Here is a 22863-nt window from a genome sequence, read left to right as displayed (position 1 = left end):
CTGCTTGAAAATCCCAGATGTGCTTAGCCGTAGTCTTTGCCAAAGTCAACCCATTTGACCCCCCCCCCCCCCACACACACACACACACACACACCCCCACCAGAAAAAAAAATATAATTCATAAAAGCTGTGTAGGTGAGTGACCTGTGAAGTGTAAACTATAGAAATTGACCGAAACAGCTGCATCTGGTATATACTTGCTGGAGGCGAACTTATGGATAGGTTTAGTTTGGGGATGGGTGAGGGGGGGGGGGGGGGGGGGAGGGGGTGGAGGCAGGCAAAGGGTGTAAAAGGCACTGCTGGTTTGGGGTTAGAGGTGGGGGTTAAGGTGTCGCGCGGTGAAAGGCCAGAGACTTTGCAAAATGAAGATCTTCGTTTTAGGTTTCCCTGTCATCCCCCCCCCCCCCGGGGGACTCGTTTAACCGTGGTACGGCCGGGCTGTATGAATCACCTGAGTTTGTGCGACGCGTCTTTGCTCATTAAGAGGCTCATTGAATGTGATGTGCTTTGAGAGGCCTGCAGGCTGGAGGTCCCACAGTGCTGCTTAAAACATCTCCAGTTACACAGTCCTCCCACCCGCCCCAGTCCATTCACCCCAGTACTCTGACCTGTCAAAGCTCCACTCATCAACAGTACTGTGTACTGTATCTGTGTGTGTGTGTGTGTGTGTGTGTTGTGTATGTATATGTCTGGTATATGGTAACCCTCAAAGGCACTCATGTAGAGTGGAATGCCTGTGACGGTACATCCACCGGCATGCATGTACATACTAAACATGACTAATCAGACGTCTGCATTTGCAAGTCTGTAGCTGTGTTCATGCTTAGAAGACTGTGAAAACATGTATCGGTGGCTTATGTGAGCATAAGGTGTGAGTGTGTGTGTGTGTGTGTGTGTACGTGTGTGTGTATTCTGAATTTGTGTGTTTGTGGTCTGATGACTATCTATCTGTGTGCGTTATTGATTAGTGAGGAGGAAATAATTGTTCCAGTCTATGGGCTGTCATGTTCAAGTTGATTGTGCTGTATTTGCTTGGTGGTTGCTTGGCATTATCAGTGTCGATCTCTTAGCCTGATGCCTCCTTTCCTAGCCTTCACGTACTATCTACTGTTCTGTATCAATCGATGTGTCTGTCTGTGCTATCTGTATATTGATCAATTTGCAGGCAGGCTTGCCTAATCTTGCTTCTTTACACATGTCCACAAGCACTTGCCTGAGACATGAGTTTGTGTCATTGGGCAGGGCCAAACTGAGAGTTAAAAAAGTAAAATGGGAGATTATACATGTATATTTACGGAGGTGAAAACTGTTGGATCCAGATTTGCACCGTATACTTAGCGAAGTAAAGAGCACGACCACACAACGAAACGGAGCGTCGCAGATCGCTGGCGACCCCATCCGACGACTTTAGCTACGGCGGTTTGTTCTGTTATCGCCCTTTAGAACTGTAGTTCCACAGATGAGTGAGCTGGCAGTAGTGAACATGTCGCATATCTCCAGAAATGCAATCAAAGCTCAAAGCAGCGTATAATAATGCTTGACGACAAATATAAACCTGTGGGCAGACATGATATTGATAAACGATTAGGTTTTTAAATTATTATTTTATTTCTGACTGCGCGTGAAGTATGTGAAACGCAGACCGAGAGCCACAGTGGCATGTTGGAAAGTTCGGGAAAAGTGAAAATTCCTGGGCTGGGGCAGCGGATTTGGTTTAAGGAAACGTAACAAGCAAACTGAAAGAGCTTCCTTTGCCACGTCTTAGAGCACGGTTCTTTTTAGTTGGCTAGGCGACAGACCCACGTCAGGAGTCGGGGAAAGAGGGAGAACTTTTAATTAACTTAAGGTAAAATTTAAAAGAGAACTTCACTTTGCCGATGCTCTTTACACAAAAATAGACAGAAAGGAAGAACACCTTTAGCTGCCGCCAGACGAAAAGGTTGCTTAGTGTACTGGAACTTCTTTCATTTATTCTGCTCTATAACAAAAAATCCTGACTTTTCCTAACTTTTTGTCGCCATTCAGAGGGTTTGTGTAAGCTAATCAGGTTTGCAGTCAAACGGACACGAGATGGATAGCCAATGCATGGAGATATGCATTCATCCGAATGCAAAATAACCGTGACGCTGCCGTTATTCATTAGAGCCGGTCATTCATACGAACATACACACCTATTGGCTAAATACCAATGGAAAACTGCGAGAGAAAAATGTTTTTCTTTCCCTTTTTTGTTAGAACGTACATGCTGCTGAAGTGTCAAAGTCTGTGAATCATATGATGCCTGGAAGCCACAACATTAACTTGAATAGGCTGCCTTTATAACTTATATTTCATTGAAGTCTTTTTGCTCATGTCCGTTCAGTTCATTAACTATTTGCTTGAAGTTTATCCATCTTGTTTTAATCTACTATCTCTCTCTCTCTCTCTCCCTCTCTCCAGTCCTGCCATGCTGCCCACCTTATCTGCATCTCTGTCTCTCACTGTTTTGGCTGTGTTTGTCTCGGTGGTTGGGTCCGCCAAACCTAAGGACCCAGTGGCACCAGGCAAACCAAAGCAGGGCAGCTCTCCTGTTGGGCATGCCAGCTGGACTCTGGGGCTGCAGCTGTACAAAGCCTTGCGTAAGGAACCTTCCCCAACCAATACCATATTCTCACCACTGCTGTTAACTGGGTCTCTTAGAGCCCTGAGTGGAGGCGCTGGAGGTTCTACAGCTGGTCAACTTCAGGAGCTCCTCAAACCCACTGCGGAGAAGGAGAACCTGAGAGAAGCTCTGACTGATGCGCTGAAGTCCATACGCGAGGCGAACGGAACCAGCTTCAGTTTGCTGAGTTCCTCAGCGCTGTTCTCCAAGCACCCCCCTGGTCTGGACCAGAACTTTCTGAAAGCGGCTCAGGCGCAGTATGGTTTGGATCACGTTCCTCTGGGTTCAGGGGATAGACAGGCCAGCCGAGAGACCATCCACCGCTGGGCCAAGGCTGGAATGAGAGGGGTGGAGACTGAACAACTGAAAGAGGAGCTGTCGGACCAATCAGGGGCTCTGATTCTGGCTAATGCACTGCACTTTAAGGGTATGAAATATGTGGCATAAAGCAGAGACATCACATAACCACTGCTGGCTTAGACAATAGCTTGATGTTGGATTGGGTTCAGTTTTAGATAATGAACATGACAAGAATTTGGGCAGTGTGCCTACCACAACCCACCCCCCCCTCCTTTTTTTTTTTTTTTTTTTTTTAATAAATGGGCTGCACGTATCTGTGCGTCAGTGTGTTAACAGAGACAAAAAAAAATGTTTGATTACAAAATATTGCTCCGGAGCATGTTGCAGTGAGTTTGTTGTTTATCTGTTTTTGCGTCGTTAGAGTGTGTACGTGAAAACATTGGGGTTTTATTCGCACTGCCAGCAAACAGAGTTAATAACTGATGATTCTCTGGTTTATGGCGAGGGGTGGGTGTATTAATCTTACCACGGGGGGGTGTCTTGTCAGCTTTAATAATTTAGTAACAGAAGTCTAGATCTGCTCCTGTAGGGTATCATTCTTAACATCTGCTCTCACTATGCTCATGCTGTCACCTGACTCCATGCCTGGAGCTTCTCTTGAGTCACCTTTAAGCATATCTTTATTTATATGTGTGTATATATACAAATATGTATATACATATATATATATGTGTGTATTTATCCATCTATCTATCTATCTATCTATCTATCTATCTATCTATCTCTTTTTTTTATTGCTATGTCACTTTCTGTTGAATCTAGCACCTTCACATGCAGGCTGTGTGGTTTCCCCCCCACTCATCATGGATCTACTGTCTTAAATGAGAAAGAGCTACAAAAAAAACCGTCATTTAACTGGTTTATGGCCTCCATCAACCTGTTGCCTCCACCAGTCATGGAAATATGAACTAATCAGTATGAGGCATGCAGGAAATGAAATCTCATATTGTTTTAGTAATTATATGATGAAGCCTCTTTAAAATAGAATTTTTACATAAACCTGGCGTTGACGTTGAACGTGCCAAGATTTTCCGTTATGACGAGCGATAACAGTATTTATAAAGCTTTTCACCCAAAAAAAAAAAAAAAGTGATTAGCCTCATATTCACAAATGTATCCCAGTGGCTTTTACGAAATTGGATTTTTTTGTTGGGGCTGCACTCGAAATCTCTTCATAACGACAATCCGGGGGGCTCGACGCTCCCGTGTCGCACGTTTCTATTTTAACGCTTCGTCTCTGAGTCAGCTACTTACAAACCTGGAATTCGGCGTCGCATTGTTTCACCGACGTGACTGAGCCCCTGTTCTATGTGCAGTTTTTTTTTTGTTGTTTTTTTTTATTTTTTTTGTCTCCGTTATAGAGTCGGCAGGAACTTTCATGCTGGGTTTGAACAGTGAAAGAGAAAAAAAAAAAAAAGGAGGAGAGGCTTCTCAGTAAGGAGCACTCTGAAAAGAAGTTATGATTGACTGTAGATTGATAAGCAATCTAATTAATTTTCCTTTTGTTTCATGTTTTGACTTAATTATGAAATTAGTTTTACGTTGAGCAGAGTTGGTTTAGTCCATTAATTCTGTGATGAAATATACAAATTAGATTGTACAATAGATTATACCACATGAATGAGATTATGAAAATTGGATTCAGAGTTTGGATTTATAATTTAAAAGCAGTAAATGATCTTAGTGCTTGGAGTTCTGAAGTAATTCATTTACTTGCCTTGGATTTCTTCCGGCCAGAAATGTTTTTTTTTTTTCTTCTCCCTAGCCTGGTGGTTTTAGAGACATACTCTTTCTCTGTTATATTCTTTGTGGTAAAAAAAAAGAAAAAAAATCCTGGCACACTTCCAGCATCTGTCTGCTTTCTGCATGTTTGTTTGTCCCGTGCACTTTTTCCTTTTTTAGTTCATTATTGAAGATCAAAATTAAAAGCACTCAAGCTTTTCTCTTGTTCTCTGTCTCTCTGTCTTTCTCTTTCTTTCCCTCTCTGTCCCTCTCTCTCTCTCTCTCCCTCCCTCTCTCTCTCTCTCTCTCTCTTTCTCTCTCTCCCTCAATCTCTCTGTGCTTAATAGAGGACAAGAGTGGTAAATGGAAGAATGGAGAGGGATAATTAGCTGAAGCAGAAAAGAGGATGGAAAAGTAAAGAAAAAAGGGGAGGGATAGAGAGAGAGAGAGAGAGAGAGAGAGAGAAAGAGAGAGAGGGATAATCTTAAGCTGAGCAGAAGATGAAATGGGTGGTTAAGATAGTAATAGAAAAAGAACATTAAAGGAGAAATGGGCAGAAGGGTAAATAGAAGAGCAAAAAAGAGAAGAATGAGAAGAAGGAAGAGAGAAATTTAAAGAGTACGGGTTTATGAACAGGTAATTGAGAAAATAGAATGGGACGGGGAGAAAGAACGAGATAGAGAAAGAAAGAGAGAGAGAGAAAGAGAGAGAGAGAGAGACTGTTCCATTAAAATGAATCATAAACCCAGCCATGCCTCTGCATTCTGCATTTGTTCAAGTCGGCTTTTTGTTCTCGCACGACGAGAGAAATACGGGATCTAAACGGGATCTCCAAACGGCCGGCAACAAACCCAATTATAACGCTGCTGAGGACAAACAAACCCACAACAAGAGCACACCCAGTTAACCTGTAATAACAGTCCTCTCGCCAACACTACAGCGTTCTCTAATCAGGCCGCTGATGAGAGCCGGAGGAGAGTGGGTTTTGTTTTTGCTGTGCATCTTTTGTGGCTAAGCTTATTATGCAAAAGAGGAGGGGGGAGCTAGCATTTTGACACCAACCACACAATAGTTGTATTGTTTTTTTTTTTTTTGTTCAGTGATTAATGGAAGAGATATAAGGTTGAGCCTCTTTAGGCTCGGGACTGTGTTGTTTTTTGGGGTTTTTTTTGTTTTTTGTTTTTTTGGGGGTTTTTTTCAGTTTAGCGTGGAGTGGCTTGTCTAGACAGAGAAACAGAGATCCCACCTCATAAATTCTTTTTTTAAACCATTTTCTTCGCAGACGGCCAAAGAAAAAAAAAAAAAACCTGCGGCCACCGGGAATCTTCCATGGCATTCCAAGCACTCACGTAAGGAGAAATACCCCCCCCCCCCCCCCCCTTAATGCTTTCAGTTCCAAACTCCTTACCAACCCTTAATAATCAACAGATACTGTAGCTTAGAGTTATGAACTTTGAAGTGATCCCATTTCATCCTACCCTTAATTGCTGTAACACAAGACTTCTCGCTCGCTCGCGCTCACAGGCCTAGGAGAGTTGCCGACATACCACCGTGCCCTACGCAACGATTGGCTTTGGTCCGAGAGGGATTTCTGTGTCTCGAGTCAGTCGGAGTGTTTTTCATTTACCCCTAAATAAAGATCGGCCTATCTCAGGTGTACGTGGTCACTCACGGTAACAAATGAGGTGTAACAGAAGAGGGTCGAATCAGAACACAGTAATATTTATTATTATTACGAATGTAATGTTTAGCTGTGCTGATAGCATTTTTCACCATCTTTAGCTTTCGGTGATGAAGCAACAAAGTGAGTTGAATTGCCAAGTGACTCCAGTAACGTGACTGAAGTCCCAGTATTGACAACGAACTTCGGAGTCACGCACCAGAAACGTAGAGAGTGAACAACGGCTATATGATTGCATTCAGTTCACCTATTCAGTAAAGGCTAGACTTTATATTGACGTATATATTGGCCAGTGAGTGACAGAGAGGCCGCAGTCTACTTAGACCATGGAGAACAAGATGAAATATATTTGCTGTAGAGGAGTACAAGGTGGGAATGAACTTTTGTAACCCTAAATTGCGTGTAGTACAACGGTATTGGAAATTGCCTTTTTGAGACTCTCTCCCAGGGCTAATTCAACTTGGAGAGATGACAGGGAAGAAAAGCGTGTGCCCGTAATCCAGCTAATAGTCTCTTTATCGAATCCCATCTTTGTTAGAGAGCGTAATGAGTTTAATAGACTGTAATAATATGCCCTGTGCCTCCCTGTGCAACCTCTTTTCTCGCTGTCTTTCTCTCTCTCTCACTCTCTCTCTCTCTGTATCTGTCGTTTTTTTATGTCCTTTCATCTTTTGTCTCTCTGTGTCGCTGAGTCCCCTGTTAAAGCGCACGTGATTTCTGGTTGATGGCTCTCTGACACAGCGGTCTGTCTAATCGATAGCGCGCGTTCCGTGTTCGTGCTTGTGTGGATCCACGCTGGGCACCTCTGCTCCGCGTCGTTTCGTGTATTCTTAAAGAGCAGTCTATATGGAACAGGTCGTGACTTTTCCGCAACCGTCTGCTTTTTTCTCTCCGTTAACAGCGTGTGTCAGGCTGTGCTATACACGCGAAGGCGTTTGTTTTGTTTTGTTTTTGTTGTATGTAGGTCTGTGGGACAGAGCCTTTGATGAAGAAAACCAAGACCCGCGCACCTTTCTGGGAAACAAATACACCAAAGTACCCATGATGCACAGAGCAGGTAAACATTACTCTCTCCTTATCTTTTACCACATCCCCACATTGTGACACAACACAGCTATTTTTATAATGGTACCCCCCCCTCCCCGTTTGTTTGACTTATCACCATCTCTACCTCTCTCTGTGTGCATATTGAGGGGTGTATCTTCACTATGAGGACGTGGAGAATATGGTGCAGGTTCTGGAGCTGGGTCTGTGGGGAGGCAAGGCCAGTGTACTGCTGCTGTTGCCCTTCCATGTGGAGAACCTGTCCCGTCTGGACGGCCTGCTCAGCCCTGCCCTGGTGACCAAGTGGCTGGGCAGAATGAGTGAGATGAGCGTGGCCGTCTCTCTGCCCAGAGTCAACGTAACCAGCGCACTCAGCCTACAGGCAAGCAGTTTTTGAAACGCGCACGCTTCGTATCTATAGTGACATGCACGTCTTTGGAAAAAAAGAAAAAGGAACTCTCTTGCTATGTAACTCTACAGATTTGCAGACCTAGCCGTAGCACAACCCATAGAAGGATTCTCACACAACAAAGGGTAGACTTGGCTCATTTCATTTTATTGTCAGTCGTGAAAATACAATCAGTTTCTCTGGTTAATGAAAAGCTATACATTCAGTAATGTAGTCATATAGGCTGTGAAGGAGATGTGCATTTACCTGCGTCTGTATTTAGTGTGTGTGTGTGTGTTCTCCTCTGGAGTTTGACTCAGTGGCTGAGAGAGAACATTAAGTGCCGCTTCCGTCGCGTGCTTCAGCGCATTCCTTTTCCATGCTAACGGCTCCGCCACGCCCATGTACCCTTCCCATCCCTCCGTTCTTCTCCTCCACACTTGAGTCTCATACAGACTCAGCACGAACGAGTCACCCGGGATTCCCCAGTTCTCCCCCAGGGCCCGAACAGGCTCCAGTAGGGACTGGGCAAAAGCATGAACCACTAGCTGCTCCATGCCTTCCAGAGCAAGGCCACGTTGGGTCAGCTGATTGGCCAGGACCACCTCTGTGATCCCGGCCCCCGGTACCATTCTGGGGTCGCCCAGCAGATCCCGGTAGAATGTCAAAGAACCGTGAATGACTCTCTCAGCACGGTCTAGAATGTCTGGGTCCGAGCCTGACAGTGTGACCGTAACTGCGATTGAAGTGTTGTCACTATCATGAGTAGATGTACTGACCTGAATAGTTGCGTTGCGGTCAAAGGGGTCAGGTTCACGGTTGAGGCTGGTTTGCTGGTTTAGTGAACGACCACGTGCTGGTCTGGTCAGTTTTCCTTTTGCTTTGTGTCGTTTTGTCCTTTGACTGTTGTATAAGGCCGTGATACGGGGAGGAGAAGAATAGTATAAGCCTAGTCTGAAGTTGCCTTTGTACAGCCTGTTTTTTTTTAATTCCCTCTTTTTCCACTTGAGTCTCTCTCTTTTGCTTTTTTCCTTCTCTCTCTCCTGGCTGTCACCTACTGTACTTTGCTCTCCTTTGTCCTCGTTCTTTCTCCTCACCTCTTCCACCTCCTCGTCACCTCCTGTCTTCACCTCATCTATTTCCAAGCTAAGGTCCTCCCATTCCTCCCACTCATCTTCACTCTCTCCTTTCGCAATCGTCAGTTCATTCGGCTTGTCCTTCTCCCCAGTTTTTCCACCTCCTCTTTTGCTTTCTTCCATTCCACTCTGTTTTTTTAGTTGTTCCTCATTTCCCGCCTCTGTCTCTCTCTCTTTCTCTAAAATGTCTTTGCTGCTGCATTCTTTCTTTTTCTCTGAAACCTCATCACGCGCAGCACTACCTCTTTGTTCGCTTGGCTTTTCTGCCTCTCCTTCATTGTTCTCCTTTACCTCCTCTGCTTTGTCCATGTGTTTTTTCTTCATCTTCTCCTCCTTATCGCTTTCCTGTTCACGTGTCATTCCATTCCGCTTCTCTGATCCCGCCACCACGCACGCGTCGCCCACGACCTTGTTGACCTTGAGGCTGCAGGGATCAAACCTCATCCCTTGTTGCCCTGACGTCCAGCTCTGGACACAGAAGTGCATCACTGTTTCACCCAGCAGCTCGCCCAGCTCTGGCTCCCATCTGCAGAGATAGTGTCTCAGTGCGGTCGCCACCTCCCTCTCACTGCGAGGGTCTCCGAGGACGGAGCAGACCAGCGTCCCTCCCTCCAGTAGCTCCAGAGCATTGACGCAGGCCAGTCTGTAGCCTTGCTGGATCTCCTCCACTTTTACTCCCAAGGCCAGTAATTCTTGTGCCTGCTTCAGTAAGGTGGAGCACAGCAGCAGAACCAAAGTGGCCTCATCGTCCACCTCTTCTGCCTGGGCTGAAGCGAGGGCATGCGCCTGGGTGTCCTCTAGGCTCATTGGACAGTGGCAGTGGGCGGAGTGAAACAACAAAGAATTGCCGTCTGTGGTCTTGGGACCAAATTGAGTCTGAGGGCGACAACCTAGATCCATATAGTCACATGTTTCCAGCACTGTCTGCTGGGCTTTAGGAGGGCAGGGCAGCAGGTTAGAACAGAGATGTACAGAGGGCACAGTTGGAATCACCATTCTTTTCTGTAGCTGTAGAGAATGAGAGAGAGAGAGAGAGAGAGCATTGAGTTAATGGCTACAGATCGAGACAGCCTGAAAGCAAATGAAAAAAGTGTTGTTTGGAAGGTGGAGTAAAGAGAGAGAGAGAGAGAGCGAGAGAGAGAGAGGGAGAGAGAGAGATAAGAATATTGGTTTGCTGAACCAGACAGATACAAGGAAAATGAGAGTGAAGCTATTTTCCCTGGAGTCATATAGAGTCTGAATGGATCCTCTCATGTAAGGACAGCGTGTTGTTAAACGTGTGATGGAGGGATGAGCGGAGAGCGGTCAGGAGGGTGAGAACTACAACGGGTTTCAGATGTCCAGAGAGGTGTATTGCCATGTTTCACTGCACAGGACTGCCCTGAGGAACAAGCTTTTGACATTAACGTGAGTGAGAGGGATAGCGGTGTGGGAGCCAAAGCCTCTTTTACCGAAGGAGAGAAAAAAAAACCAACCCACAGTCTGGAACAGCAAGGCTCTGGCATGGCATACTTTACCACACACACACACACACAAATGATGCTTCAGCCCCTGAAGAGAGGCCAACTATCCTCCCTCCTTGACATGACATGAATAGAGCTGTATTACCCTTTGACAAGCTTCCCTACTGCTGTTTCTGTCTCCTCTTCTCATCTCTTTCTCTCTCTCTTTCTCCCACTCTCTCTTTCTGTCTCTCAATATTTGAAGGAAATGTTACTGTAGGCCAGAGACCATCCTCCCCCTTTTACTCATGACTAGACTGCTTCTCTCCTTTCAAGACCTCTCTCTCTCTCTCTCTCTCATCTGATTGGCTCCTGCTGAGCAAACACAGCCTGTCGCTGTGTGTTAATGGTGTTTACACCTCCGTTCATCAGACCGCCGATGGCGGGACCGGAACGGTTGATGACTGTGAGCTGCATTCCGGCTCGACGCGAAATCCCCGTCACGCTCGTTGGCCGAGGATTTGCACGGATCTCTCGGTTCAGTGGAAGATCAGCCATTATCCCGATCCGAGTCCTCGTTCGTGATTCTGCCTGCACGGGCATCGCACGAACGCTAACGCGACCCGGATCAACAGGCCCGGCCCGTGGCTCCGTGACCCAAATGGAAGAATCGTGCGGCAGGCAAATAGGTGGTTGGGAGGTGGAGGTGGACGGCAAAGGGTCAGGCGATGGGGAAGGAGGGGGGGGGGGGAGAGAAAAGCGGATAAGGTGGAGATGCAGCGATCTAAAAATAAGTCCCAAAGAGACAGGCTGGGACTCAGGCTCAGTTAGAACTCTGTGTGCCGACTAACGAGCAGCCGTGGCTCTCTTCCCTTAACAAGCCCTGCCCAAGGGAAACAGTCTGCCCACTCGTGTCCGTCTGATGCTCACCCGCCTGCCAGACACACACAGGCACGCGCACGCACACGCACACACACACACACACACACAGGCACATACACATACACATACACACACACATACATACAGGCACACACACACACACACACACACAGGCACATACACGTACACACACATACATACAGGCACACACACACACAGACACACAGACAGACACACACACGCCTCTCTCTCTCTCTCTAAAAAATCCTGAGCGGTACACTGCTGTGGTGGTGTTTCTAATGGCAACATGTCTATAATTGGACATTATGTGCTTATGATGAGAAAATGATCCCTTGCTTCACATTCTTTTCCAGGAAACTGCCTATGACTGCAAGGGATGAGAAATAAAAAATTACCTCAGCTTTGTTCGCTAACGTGGCTTTTATTGAACGATAATGCCATGCATCTTGAATATCGAAACGCTGAGTTTGCATGAACTTGTAATTGTTGACGCACATAACCAGACAATCAACGGAGCTAAGGGAAACCCTTTGAAAAGACTGGATGTCGACATTAAACCAATGTATTCAAACCTATTCTGGGTTAGAGAAAAGCCACGTACTGCAAGATAATTGTTTGATGAATTTCATGCAAGAGGCCACGATAATTCCATATGCAGTGATAAATAATAGCGCGGAGGGTATATTACTCACTGCTGGCATTAGGAGACATAATTTACAAGACAGAGCGGCAGTCAGAATCCCTCTCCGAGCACTCATGGTTTTTCATGAGCTGATAAACGTCGTAAAAGTTGGCCTTGTGGAACGGGATGTGAGGGATAAATAAATTAAAGTATTGACAGTGGGACTGTGTGAGTGAGAGAGAGAGAGAGAGAGAGAGAGAGAGAAGCTATGTGAATAAGACATCAGTAACAAAGTGGGATTTTCTGAGGTTACTGTTCTGTGCACTTGAATAAAACATGCGCTTGGAGTTGGGAAACGCTGAGCCAGACACGGGTTCCACCTTCACATTCCCAGACGCTATTCCCGTTTCCCACACATGGAATGCTACAGCCAACCCGCTCTGTGTTGCATACTCATGCCTTATTCATGACTGAGTTTTTTGGGCTGTTGTTGTTATGCCTCTGGTAGGAAACAGTATAATGTATGTTTGTACACTGGCATGTGAGAGACTTGGATGAAGTATAATATGCTTTTTTTCAGAGAAAATTCTTAAGGATTTGTTTTGAAAAAAAAAAGACTGAGTTAGAAATGTTGTGGCAGAAGATGGAACAGTGGTGTAGTTTGTGAGAGAACAGGAGAGACAGACAGGCAGATAGATAGATAGATAGATAGATAGACAGACAGACAGACAGATAGATAGACGGATAGACAGACAGACAGACAGACAGACAGACAGATAGATAGATAGATAGATAGATAGATAGATAGATAGATAGATAGATAGATAGACAGATAGATAGATAGATAGATAGAAAGACTATGTAAGAGAAGAGAGAGAGATGGTCCCCTAAAGATGGCCCTCTTCTCCTCTGTCCCCTGCACTTTCCTCCACATCTTTCTCCCACTCTCTCTCTCTCTCTCTTTCGTTCTACCCCCTCCATCTGTCAGTCAGCTTTGGTGCATTAGTAGGCACTCTTGGGTGACGCATTACTGCGTGACACGGCACACTCTCTCTATCTATCTCTCTACACAGCAGAGCCGTACTCCTCCACCCGTTCTCCTCTTTTTCTCTCTCTCTCCCCCTCTCAATTTACTCATCTAACAACCTCTCCTCTCAAATGTGTCATTAATAAAAACCCAAGCTCCAAACACACAAGCCATCTACAACAACATTGCTTTAGGATGTGGACAGTGACGAAGATGGCTCTCAAACTGATGGGACACAAGTCGAATTACACAGCTTAAATGTCAAATGACTGTAAGTAATAGCCGTGTAGTATCATTGAGAGTGAAGGAGGTGTTTCTCTCTCAGTAGACTGCTGTAGATATGTGCATTACTCACGGAGATGTGTGAGTTGGTTGCTTTTGCAGTCACAGAGTGCGTTCAGCGTCGAACTGTCTGTGGCCAGCAGGGCCATAAGCTCCTGCCGATACCTCCTCATGTTGTACTACATTACGACAGGAATGCTTAATTTTTTAACAAGGATTGTTTTAAAAAATTAAGTGACCCCTGCACTCATTTACCCGAGCGCGATTCTCCCGCCCTGTTTCACGCAGGGAGAGTCGGGGATGGTGCTATTTATACACGCTGATGCAGTGCATGCTGGGAGATGTCTCCTAATGTTCCATGTGACTTTAATTTTGGGTGACAGCGTTGTCGTCGGCAACACGCGTTGCTGTTGCAGCGTTGTGACAGCAAGCTGCTTAAGGTCAGATCAACGGCGGCCCAGACTAGAGCGGGAAAGAGAATGTCTTAGTGTCCAAAAAGAACACGACAGCAAACGTTTGCTGAACCCCTGTTTATACTGGGAACATAAACAATGGGTTTGATGTATTTTCCTTGAATATATTATCGGTATTATGAAACTTAGCTCATTTGTCAATTAAGAGTAGCCATGGCTAATACAATGTTATAATACTGTTGCTACTGGTATTCTAAGAGAAAGATACACAGCCTGGAATAAACACTAAAGGGAGAGTAAGCTCAGTTAAAGAGGTTAAGAAAAAGAGAGAGACAGAGAGAGAGAGAGAGAAAGAGAGAGAGGAGCGTAAGGGTGTATGGTTCGACAGAAGAATGTACAGGTTGGTTAAAGTGAGAAAATGTTCGTGTGAGAAATGGAGGGAGTCGAGTGAGAAAGGAGAGACAGAGAGAGAGAGAGAGAGAGAGAGAGAGAGAGAGAGAGAGGGAAAAAAAAGGGGGTGGAAAAGGGCAGATGAGGGATGAGGATGCCACGGAGGTGGCAGAACAGTGGACACAGACAGTGATGAAGTGGTTGAGGAAGAAAAAAGAGGGAGGAGGAGAGGAGGAATAATAGATGAGGACAATAGAAGTGCATTAGAGAAGGTGTGTGTGTATGTGTGTGTGTGTGTGTGTAGAGGCTGCTGTGAGAAGGAAGGGGGAAACATCGCAGTGGGTTGTACCATGTTAGTGCTAGAGACAAGGGCTGTCACTGTTTCCTTCCCTCCTGATCATTATTTGTTTCTCCTCCATTTCCCCTCTCTCTCTCTCTCCCTTTCTAACAGCACCTCTCTTTCTCCCCTCAGTTCACATCAACGTTTAAACGAGAAAAGAACTATTCCCAGAGATCGCAAAACGTATTAACGCGATTTTGTTTCTTTTAACTTCAGCGTGGGTATGGGAGACGGGGGTTTTTTTGCGTGCCCTGATTAGTCATGAAATTCATTATTATTTAAATGTAAAGGTTAAATCATTTGCTATTTAATTTTAGCTGTCAAAAATACTCAGTAGGTGTCTTTTAATCTTCTTCTACAAAATATTCTCTCTCTCTCTCTCTTCCACTCTTGCTCCCCCTGTGGAGACTGTCGTTTACACTGGGTTTCATCCGTGGGAATATAAACTACCTGTCAGGCACTGTCTTTCTGCCGAATTCATATCAGAAGAAAAACAAAGCTACGCTGAGGTCAGAGGGATGGTTTTTAAATTATTCATGGGCCACTTTCCCCCTGCCGCCTCCTTCAGCTGCTGTCTCCCAGTTTGTACCACTGCATTGGCAACAAGGGCATCTGTCACGCTTACCAACAAACAGGAGACAATAAAGAAACCACCGGAAACTTTTGAAGATGTTATTGATTTATAGCTACACTCTTTGTTTTTTGCGTTTTCATTTATGACATCACCTGTCTGGAGAAGAGCAAAAGTTGTTTTGTTTTGGGGTTTTTTTTGTTCCCAGTTGACACTAATCACATCACGAGTACAATTCACTTGGCCACTCCTGGTTTTTTTTTTTTTTTTTTTGTTTGCATAATTGATTAAGCACCAACTTTATCTTTTGTCCTTTGTGTGTCTTTTAGTACAGGGTGACTGAATTTAACTCTGTGGGGTTTTTCAGATTTTGACTTGCTGTCAACTGGAGGAAGTTTCCAGGAATGATTGAACAAAGTCTGTGATGATCTGTGTGTGTGTGTGCGTGTGTGTGCGTGTGAGCGTGTGTGGTAGTTAATGATTTTAGAAAGGAGACCAATTTTTCCGTTTCTGTAATCTTTCAGCCCTCATAATGTTATTACGCTTTTGGGAAAGACGCTCCTGACTTCCCTCTCTTTTCACTCCCTCAGAAACAGTTGGCTGCCTTGGGTCTGAAGGACGCATGGGATCAGAAGACTGCAGACTTTTCTGGCGTGTCAGGAGGGCAGGGGAGGGGAAAGCTTCACCTCGGGGGTGTATTCCACTGGGCCTCGCTGGAGCTGAGCTCTGCGACAGGGCGCCCGGATGGACAAGACGATGACGAACACGTGGAGAACTCCAAACTATTCTATGCTGATCATCCCTTTATCATCCTGGTTAAGGATAACAGCACTGGGGCATTGTTGCTAATGGGAGCTCTGGACCAGACCAACGGGCCAGCGCTACACGATGAGCTTTAAACCCGTAACGCTCGACCCTAGCAACGGGGACCCACCAGGACAGCACAGATTGATTATAGCACTCTCATACCTCTTTCAACTGATCTACTGATCACTGGTTCAAGAACACTTGACCTCTTGAACCAGGTTTGCTGGTATTAAGCATTAACCAAAATGTAGAGTCAGTGTGGTCCCCAGGACTGGAAATGAGAAACTGCTTTAGACCTGACCAGACCTAACCCCTTCATCTGGTACTTAAGACATCAAAAGCAGAGGTAACTACTGCTACATACAAGAACACTCCAATCAGGCTCTGAGTGATAGACATGCACTGTATTAGAGTGTACAGTTAAATGAACTGTGAGTGTTGTTGTGACATGGACACACTTACTCTCAACTAATATGCTATATTAATATAGAACTGAGTGTCATAGATAGGATGTATTGAAACTGACACACTGAGTCGGATATACACACACACACACACACACACACACATACACCGCTACAGTCAACACGTAAACAATCTGACATGTCCCAGACTGCCATGTGAACATACTCGCGAGGAAAGATGATGGCGCTCCAGAACATACCTTCAATCCACCCACTCTCTGACACGAGAACCTGACACCAGCACTCAACCCTGACATGTGGGAGACAGGCTTTCTTTGAACTGGAAGGGCAACGCTGAGTCATTTCGAGAGACAGCCGTAGCCAAGCAGATCATGGTTGCCATAGGAGGGCGTTAGGCTAATCTTCGACGGGAGTCCCCGCCACCCGAGGAGTCTCTCGGGAAGAGATCACTCAGTCAAGCGCTTATTGATGGGCAAGCTTAATGCTAATGGTGCTAATGACTCAGAACCACTGTCAACAGTGTAGACTGACAATAAACCTTTTAATCTTTTAATTCCGGTCCAGATCAATGGAGGCTGCGGCCTCAGCTCTGTGACAGTTTTGAGTCGTAAGGGATCACACCAGATGGTTTTTTTTTCTCATGTTGTTAATATTATTATAATGGCCATAAAAACGTTATTATGGAGTGTAGAATGTTTTGTTTTTCATTTCCACCATCATGGTGGAGGTGAAGGTATCACCAAATGACAAAAAGTGTTCATTACACAATGTTTGAGGAGTTTGAAATTTGTCATATACTGAAGCAAAGCCTGGTGGGTATGTTGTTATATGCCATTTCTGCTAATAAAACATTTTTTTTCCTCATTAGTTTGCTTTAATTTTTTATTGTAATAATCTTTTTATGTTTTACAGGCACTATTATTTATTAAGAGTCACCAGAACATGAATCTAATAAAGAGATGCTTCCTAAGAACTATCACTGGAGAGCCAGAAATTTTGCCAACTGAACTCACTCATGATGCGTTTTTGCCATACTGCATCAATATAAATTTCTCTAAAATTATGAAGTGGTGACATCACAGCTTATCAAAGACAAAGAGGCCTTTGAAAGTGTTTTATGCTTCGGCCCAGCAAAAGCTACGACCTGTATGAGACTTCCTTTACAACTCTCCACAACGGTAACAGCATATGCAAGAGCAAACCGTTCGTTTTCTTCTCCACAAATGAATTATTGAGAAATAAAACGAATGAATGAAAAAAAAAAAAGAGAGAGTCACTCTCTGCCATTAATCTTAAAAAAAGAGTTAGTGTCCTAGCACAGGCATGTTTTATTAAAAGGCTTTAAGGTTTTTTTCTTTTTTGATTTCTTGGCGATGCTTCAGTGACTTTCCAGTTGCGTACAGACTTTCAGATGACATTATTATTTCTGGAGGGCTGTAGCTGTGACTAAGAGTGGTCTAAGGATAGATTTGCTCGGAGGTAAAAGTGTAAATGCACCACACGTTCGTCTGCCTGAGGTAGGTCTTACTAATGCGGAACGTTCTGGAAGCAGGTCCCCCTACAACCACAATTTTACAGCATCTGCTTGCTGTCGTACGCCGTTTAACAAAGCTATGCCACACAATGCGCTATATATTTTTTTTTTTGTATATGCCTCTGACGCAGTGTCCGAGATAAACATTATTCAATTGTGCTTTTGTGGCTGCAGTGGAAAAGAGGTATGGAAATGTGACATGTGCCACAGTCCTTAAAAAAGAAGAAGAAGAAGAAGAAGAAGAAGAGGGAAAAAAAAAGGAAACAGCGAAACACTCCGGAAAAGGGTGTTTAGGAGATGATGCGGAGGCTAGCACACACACAGCTGGTTGTTTGGCCCGAGGGCTGCGCAGTGCAAACGCATCGGTCTTGCTCGGTACAGCATGAATTTTCCTGCTGAATCACTTTCACATTCAATTCCACTCAAAGAGAGCTGTTTAACCCTGACACATGGACGGGACCAGTGGGGTCAGCTGTCACTCGACAGCCACAGAGACGGAGATTGTATCAAACATATGTATCATATTCATATTCATATCTTTTTAAACACATCTTATAGAAACATTACCACAGTCTGAAGACATCTCTCTCTCTCTCTCTCTCTCTCGTTGTTTTTGTCAGCTACCATTTGCTTTTTTATCTTGCAGAAGCTGATGTAATAATTTGATATGCGCAACAAAAAATGAGTAGGCCTGTGTATTTACAGGGTTGGTTTTTGTGGACAATGTAGATGAAAGCATAGCTGCTACAGACGAGCAATTTAGATCTGAACTGCATCTATACAGAGAGTCATTGTCCAGAGGGATTCCACAAAGTGGAGCGGACCTGGATTACCCAAATATTTCAGGATTGTGTATGTGTGCGTGTGTTTAGGGGTCAGCAAACTCCTCTCAGTACTTGTTATCTCCTGAGTGAGGATGTAATCGAGAGTGATGCATTGTGGGGGGTAAGGGTCGACTGTCTGAATGACGTTATCAAAGTCGGGAGTGCACCCACTCCATCCAAAGGGTTTAAAGGGTTTAATGTTTAATCTCCTGTTTTTAAATAAAAGATTATGGAATCGGGCCATGAACTTCAACTCCCTTGGCTGCTTTTTGTCAAAGTTTTGCTCCTCATAATTCCAGCACTGGAAAGAGGTTGAAATGGATTCTTAGAGTGTTCCCACTGCAGCTGTACTTACACTTCAGAAAAGCTAGTGGCTTAGGTCCCAGAGGGTCAATGGTACGGTGGAAATCCTACAGGAGCTTCTCCATTTGCACCTTGTTCTCCTTTAAAGATGGCATATGAAAAGGGGTTGGAATGAAAGACAGGCGTGTTACACTAGAAGTAAATACCTTGTAAACCTGTTGAACTCAGAAACTGAACAAGGCCCTCTCTCTAGGCATAGATACTTTTCATTTATGCAATCTGACTATCCATTCATGCTTGCAGAAAGAAATCACTGCAAAGATGTTTTTCTTTAAAGGTTTTTGGGGACTCGATCACAAAGATGCATCTCATTGCGATTCAGAAAGTAAACACAGAACAAAGTGCCCCAAGGTCCTTATTTTCTCCAACTTACAAACAAACATTTCCTGTCCACATGTCTTGTCCTTTCACTCATGATACGGAACGCTTGGTTGACTTGCGGGATACTTTGTACGTTATTCACGTAATCATTTTCATTAGCAAACGAACAAATAAATAGTCTTGAGCCGATATTGTCAAGTGATAGTAGAATTATCTGTCTCGTATTTACTGATATGTTACATTACATGCAGATTGATTTAAACGAACTTACCGTTGTCTGAACAGCAGTTTTATAAAGCTTATTTTGCACTTAGCAAAAAGGGATAGAATTGAATTGGACGGTTGATTGTATTCATTCAACAGAAGGACGAACTGCACGTGCTTACTTGATTTTTTTTTTTTTTTTTTTTTTTGCATTAGCATTGCAAATATTGCGCAAAGCCATAGTCTTGGTATTAATGCAGACCTGAAAAGGTTAAGCGAATTAATCACTTCTTTGCTGGAACTATGGCTTACTGTTTGTCGTTTCCTCGAAAAGTATTATGCCCCTGTGTAGTGGCTGCGACAACCGCCCCCCCTTCTCGTGCGGCGTCTCCATAGCGACGTGTCTACACGCGCACCAGCTTTGTAACAGAATGAAAAAGGTTATCATTGAAATAGAAAATAATAAAGTTACTGTACCGACAGTTTTGTGTTTGTTTCTTAGTTTTGTAGGAAGGGTTAACGCGAGACAAGGTCTTGCAGAAGAATTAAAAACTTCTCACCTAGCAGGAGGTAAGGCGAGAGAATTACCAACAAAACTGTGGCACTTCATAGTTTAAGTGTGCTAATTGCTATCACGGTGCAGTTAACGTGCTAACGATAGCTGGTAATTCAGCCCTGTTTGTTTTATTTGTTTAGACAAAGCTGAAGTTGCCCATGTTCATTCAGTTTTCTCTCACTGCTGAAGTGGCCTGTTTGTTCCAAACGTTCATAACTGAAGGAGTGCCAGACTAGGTTATCTTCTAGACTCCGGTGAACGATATCTGCCGAAAAGTCTGTTTCTTTTGCTAAGGTTAGTTTACCCAAACTAAGTGAATTTCCAACTGTCACTTACCGCTCTTGACAAGAATACTTGCGTTGTTGTCGCTCAGCACCGACCAAGTTAATAAAGTCTGTATTTAAAATTAAATTGATTTTAATTTAGTTAATGTGATGAGATTCCAGAGGTGATTTCTTGAAACTTACGTCCCGTTAAAACAGATGTTGTTTCTCTTACACTCACGTCATCTTTGCCTTAGGCATAGAGTTTTCCTGGCGCATATTAACAGTATTGATCAATGTCAACTCACCTGCCGTCACATAGTCTGATCTACAGAGAGTTTGGAGTTACAGAGCCTTTCTAGCGCGTGCTGTTTCATTACCCAGTCTCTCTGTTTCGCTTCCTTTCTTGCCAACATCGACTTGTCTTCTTTATTACACGCAGTCCTCAAGAACTGACAACTGAAGAGCTGAATCAAAGCTTCAATAAAGTAAGAAAAGCTGCAAGTGTTGACAACTGAGGTACGACATAGTAGTTACGTCAGCTCTGACAAATAGTTTATGAAACATTTCCCCCCTTCTTCCTCTCCTCATCCCTAATTCTAACACATCACTCCACTCCTATTCAACAGTGTAAAACAGATTCATCGGCAGTCAGTTAGGATCAGTGAGATCGTATTTAACTGCAACTTCTGGATTATCCCTCAGACTGTACTCTCTTCCAAAAATCTCATCTTTTTTGTTGTTTGTTGTTAAATTTTTAGTGACATGTCTGATACAATTCTTTTGTTATTTACCACCCTGCAAATCAACACACTTCTCCTCATACTGCTTACACGAATGTCAGTGTGCTTAATTTGTATTAAACGGAAGGATTGGAGTTTTGTGAGGTAAAAGAAACCTGGTGTTATTCTCATTTCGAAGGCTGGAATAAGGGTACATTTGAACTATGTTTTCTATTCCAAATATGTACTTTAATTTAAGTAACTAAATCCTATAACAACCCTGATGTTTTTTCAGTTAAGACATGGCAGTCTTACATTTCCAGTGAAGTCTTGTCTCGTTTCTCACTTTGTTCCAGCACATTTTGAGTTGTGATAGCTGTCTCATATCCCAGGATGGCTGACAGAGAGACGCCTCGCAGTGGACGCTCTTCCTCAGCCAAATCGAAACGCTCCAGCGCTGGCAAACGTCACTCCTCCAAGGGCAAGAAAGACAGGACCACCCCAGCCACCAGCGACTTCCCTGGAGAGAAGCAGGAGGGGGAACCTGAGACTGAGGGTACGACACACCTCATGTTACTGTAATACTTAATGAACTCCGAAAGACTCTTTCTAGACTCATCTATAAAATAAGGATAAAAGACTATCCCTGTTTTATAGTTGATTTGTTTTGATTTGTTTTTTTTTAAGTACAATGGGCCTGTAACAACAGTGTAAGTCTTGGCTGGGCAATGCTGGGCAGTACTCCTCCAGGAGGTGTACTTCTGCACCATACTTCTGGAGAAGTTGTTCCGACCCTGATCCAACACATCTGAATTATACAGTCTGAGATTGCTCAGGACATTAATTAGCTGAATGAGGCGTGTCCCTGGAACCCAAACCCCGTGTGCTGTGGGGTAGTCTGTGAAGGGGACTACCGAAATGGTGGTGTAAATCAGCGTTATAGACTGTGGCACTTCCAATAGGTTGAGATCACTTGGCTAATTCATAATATATATGCTGTCTAAATGTCCAGTGATACACAGCTTTTGTTTGTTTGTGTGTGCGTGTGTGTGTGTGTGTGTGTGTGTGTGTGTGTGTTCGTGTTTAGGTAGTGAATCTCACCAGGGGAATGACCAGAGTGTTCTAGATAAGCCAGGAGAGCTGGACTCACACACCAAAGGCCTGGTAAATCACTCATTCATGCCAAATTAGAGCCCTTTAAATGTGGCCACTGATGAATTACTTCATGCTGATTGTGATTCTTATCTGATTGTAATCTGCAATTCATAATTTTTCGCCTGGGTTTTCAAGCTTTAAGCTCCTGCTTACTAATCAGAGTTTTTTTGGGTTTATTTTTCCTATTGCTGAGGTCCTCTGGTTTGAGTGAATTTTTTTACTCAGTTCTCCACATGGCTTTAAAGGTTCTTTATTAAGGATGCCTCATTTATCATACAAATTCAACAAATGGCCAGAAGACGCAATTAAGAATGGCCAAGTTGAACACACCAGCTGGCAGAGACAAAAAGGGACCATCTTGTAACGGTGTAATCTTTCCTAGATTAATACATACAAATCGAGTACTTCTCTTGCATAAGAAAAAAAGAAGAGATGCCTCTATTCCAAAACTATTGCTTTATTACTATTTAGATAGAAAAGGAAGAAAAAAAAATATGTAAAGTAAGGTGCAGCTGGGAAGGACTGGGGAGTGAATCTGTAGCCCCGCTGCCTTTTCCACTGGAATTAATAGAATTAATTACTACACTCTGGCAGAAATAGAGTGAGGTCATTTTGCATGCAGTGACCTAACGACCCCTGTGCACCACAGCAGCTGCATAGCAGGGGCAAGAGTCATGACTGAACTCCCATCAGTTACAGTAATGCAGGCCCAGATAGAGCATCCCAC

General features: G+C 44.1%; 2 protein-coding genes across 2 annotated transcripts in view; both read left to right on the top strand.

Moving 5' to 3' along the window:
- The first annotated feature begins 2446 nt into the window (after positions 1–2446).
- serpinh2 (serine (or cysteine) peptidase inhibitor, clade H, member 2) lies at positions 2447–15861 on the top strand. The gene is made up of 4 exons (XM_030780899.1): positions 2447–3068; positions 7369–7461; positions 7598–7830; positions 15553–15861. The coding sequence occupies exons 1-4, from the start codon at positions 2447–2449 to the stop codon at positions 15859–15861; spliced, it is 1257 nt and encodes a 418-aa protein (XP_030636759.1).
- Positions 15862–21374: 5513 nt separating this feature from the next.
- dnah2 (dynein, axonemal, heavy chain 2) overlaps positions 21375–22863 on the top strand; it is a 90854-nt gene continuing 89365 nt past the window's right edge. The window contains exons 1-2 of the mRNA XM_030779250.1: positions 21375–21537; positions 22069–22145. Of these exons, the coding sequence (XP_030635110.1) occupies positions 21375–21537; positions 22069–22145 (240 nt within the window). The remainder of the gene's footprint in view (positions 21538–22068; positions 22146–22863) is intronic.

Source organism: Chanos chanos, chromosome 7, assembly GCF_902362185.1.
Source record: "Chanos chanos chromosome 7, fChaCha1.1, whole genome shotgun sequence".
NCBI lineage: Eukaryota > Metazoa > Chordata > Actinopteri > Gonorynchiformes > Chanidae > Chanos > Chanos chanos.
Note: the sequence above shows the minus strand (reverse complement) of the source record. Positions and strands in the feature narration are given on the sequence as shown.

Coding starts and splice junctions, on each gene's coding strand:
- serpinh2 (XM_030780899.1), top strand. CDS start 2,447: ATGCTGCCCACCTTATCTGCATCTCTGTCTCTCACTGTTTTGGCTGTG. Junction 3,069..7,368: donor TAATGCACTGCACTTTAAGG/GTATGAAATATG, acceptor TGTTGTATGTAG/GTCTGTGGGACAGAGCCTTT. Junction 7,462..7,597: donor ACCCATGATGCACAGAGCAG/GTAAACATTACT, acceptor GTGCATATTGAG/GGGTGTATCTTCACTATGAG.